This window comes from Poecilia reticulata, linkage group LG8 (genome assembly GCF_000633615.1).
Source record: "Poecilia reticulata strain Guanapo linkage group LG8, Guppy_female_1.0+MT, whole genome shotgun sequence".
NCBI classification, from domain to species: Eukaryota; Metazoa; Chordata; class Actinopteri; order Cyprinodontiformes; family Poeciliidae; genus Poecilia; species Poecilia reticulata.
The window spans coordinates 1626588-1629473 of NC_024338.1; the positions used below are offsets into that span (position 1 = coordinate 1626588).

Sequence of the window (2886 nt, forward strand, 5' to 3'; positions counted from 1 at the left end):
TGCACCTGTTTTTAAACCCCCTACTGGCTGTTATTATTTTAACAGATAAGGTTACATTCATTTGATTCTTTGTTGGAATCAGTAATTTATACAAGTGCGACGGATTGCTTTAGAAGTGCTTCTTCTTTTTGACAAGTTTTAAGTTCTTCAATTGGACTAAATCCCACTTCTAAGTGAAGCTTAGAACAAAACCATCACAAACTTGTCCAAAATGTTCTTTCTCCCCATCGAACTTACTTTGGAGACATAATCTATTGACCACATAATAAACCTGTCATAGTCAATATAAGGAAACGATTCCCTAAAAATGCTGATTACTATATCAAATTACAAAGTGAGAAGAATGCAGGTCTCCTGTTATTATTATTTTTTTATTAATTCTTCTCTACATGTCTTCCTTCATCTTTCTCTCTCACCTTTCCCCAGTAGCTGCTGGCAGAAGAAGAGGTCGGCAGACCTACAGTCGCTACCAGACTCTGGAGCTGGAGAAAGAGTTCCTGTTCAACCCCTACCTAACCAGGAAACGCCGAATCGAGGTGTCGCACGCATTAGCGTTGACAGAGCGGCAGGTTAAGATCTGGTTCCAAAACCGCAGGATGAAGTGGAAAAAGGAGAACAACAAGGACAAGTTCCCCAGTAGCAAGAGTGAACAGGAGGCGGTGGAACGGGAGAGGAGGGAGAAGGAACTGCGAGAGGCCGGTGGTGGTAGCGGTGGAGGCAGTGGAGAAGGGGGTGGAGGGGCAGGCACGGGGTCGGGTACGGCGGGGTCTCAGGGCTCCGTCAGTGAGGACTGCTGTGAGAAAACACACAAACAAATGTAAAGAGAGGCAGATAATTTCGAGGGATCGGGGGTGGCTAATCTAAAAGGCCAATAAAGGTGATGGTTGAAGTTGGATCAGTGGACTATTTTAACTTTAACGAGGCCAATAAACTACCTGCTCTCTCCGTGATTCGTCAGATGAGTCTCCAGAATTGTAAGAGCGATGAGTTGGAAGGACTGAAGGTTTGATGACTGTCAAAACCACAGGAAAGAGCTAAAAGGCAAAAAATAAAAATAAAATAACTCAAACCGCTGTAGATCAACTTAATTGGATGGCACTTATCAAATATGTAACTCCCACCCCAGCCCTCACGAACAAGATAAAAGAAATAAGATTAAAGGGTAGCTTCCTTTTTTTGTGGAACAAGTATCGTGAAACATTTCTATATTGTTAGAACTTTATCATTAACAGTTTCATCTTTGGCAGCTGTATAGTTTTTAAGTTAAATATGATGGTGCACTTTTTACTGTAATTCTCACGTCAATGTTCTTGTTGTTATGACTATGATTTATGATAATTATGAAGATGATGATTAATGAAATTTCCAACAACATGAAACTGCCTATTTATGCCGATTCAGTAGGTTGAGTCTCTCATTTTTTACACACTGTCATTTTAGTTCGTTTTTTGACGTAGCCTATGTCAAGGATATTTGTTTTATGTTGTATTCCTATATCGTTTAGGAAAAAGAGCATGCGCACAGTGCAGATGAAAAAAGATAGTAAATAAAAATAACAATAAAATTTGTTGAAAAAACTGGCTATATATATGATTGTTTTCTGGAATGTTCTCTGAGCCAGTGAGAATGATAGTTTAAATAACTTGGTCAAATCTTTAAATGTCTCATTTTGATGTTAACTAGAATTCTCACTGCCGTTTTTCATTATTCAGCCTGTATAATGATTATGTATCTAATCTTTAAATCCCAGTCTCATTTCCCTGTCCTTGTTGTTTCATTCCCAATGATCTAAACACATTTCGTTAAATGGCAAAACGTTAACACTGAACTTAAACCTACTCTTTTATTATCTCCACCTTCATCAGAGCCCATTCCCACTCAACACAAACAAAATCACAATTTGCAGATAAGTCAATCTGAAAATGGTATGAAAAAAAATCCTAAATCGCCAATTTAAAAATCCCTCCATTTGCAAAGTAATATTCAAAAAGGAGGTCTCTATATTTGCACCTAAAATTATTCCAAAATATACGACCTATGTTATTTGCAGGAAACAGAATAGAACAACAACACAAATTATCTGATGCTGCTGTAACAATCTGCAAATATGATTCGATTCCCTGCTGTTGGTAGATTGGACAATGGCTTGTAATTAATTTTTGGGTTGAGTTTATATGCTATTTCCCAATCCCACCAAACATTTTGAATAGAGACTATACTGCCCACTCTAGTATATTCCTGTACATCCTCTGAAATCCAGTTCTGTAGTACTTTGAGTTAAGCTTGACATCATTATCCTGTTCAAAGATCCAATAAGGCCAAAGAAAAAGCTTCCTGACTTTTTCTCCTAGAATTTCCTGATGCTTAGTTGAATCCTTCTGGCCCCCCAATCCTGCATTTTTCCTGTGCCAGAGAAAGCAGACCCAGAACATCATCTAGTCACTGCTACGCCTCACTCTGGACAGAGCTTTTTTTTCACCACATGTTTAATATGTTCACTTCATGCATATATGGACATTAGAGAATTAATCCATAATGCTCATCAAATAGTACCTAAATCTTAGTATTATTTTTATAGCCTTGAGTAAATAGGAGCTGACATTTCCTGTGCCTTTGGGTCAATAGTGGTGTGGATCCTGGAGTTCAACACACCACACTACAGCGTTTGGTATGAGCCACACAGTGAAACCTGAAATCTCAGTTACCAAGTCTGGCTCTATATCTTTTCACAGTCTAAGGGTTGTTGGCCACCTGCATCCTTAAGGATGTGGTGAAAACTGTTGAAAACTTTTGAGACTTCTGTTTTCTAAGTAGCATATTGCCACTGCTCCTTTAAACTACAAACTATGCTTTTAACCATCTAGGATTATTGAGAATTTGCTATCA

General features: G+C 38.3%; 1 protein-coding gene across 2 annotated transcripts in view; it reads left to right on the forward strand.

The window, feature by feature from the left end:
* The window catches only part of LOC103468213 (homeobox protein Hox-B8a), a 5909-nt gene extending 3358 nt beyond the window's left edge, over nt 1-2551 (forward strand). Inside the window, exon 2 of one of the 2 annotated variants that reach the window (XM_008415117.2) lies at nt 427-2551. In XM_008415117.2, coding sequence (XP_008413339.1) covers nt 427-821 — 395 coding nt within the window. In that variant the 3' untranslated portion in view covers nt 822-2551. The remainder of the gene's footprint in view (nt 1-426) is intronic. The other variant, XM_008415118.2, reaches the window with a different exon arrangement.
* The last annotated feature ends 335 nt before the right edge of the window (nt 2552-2886 follow it).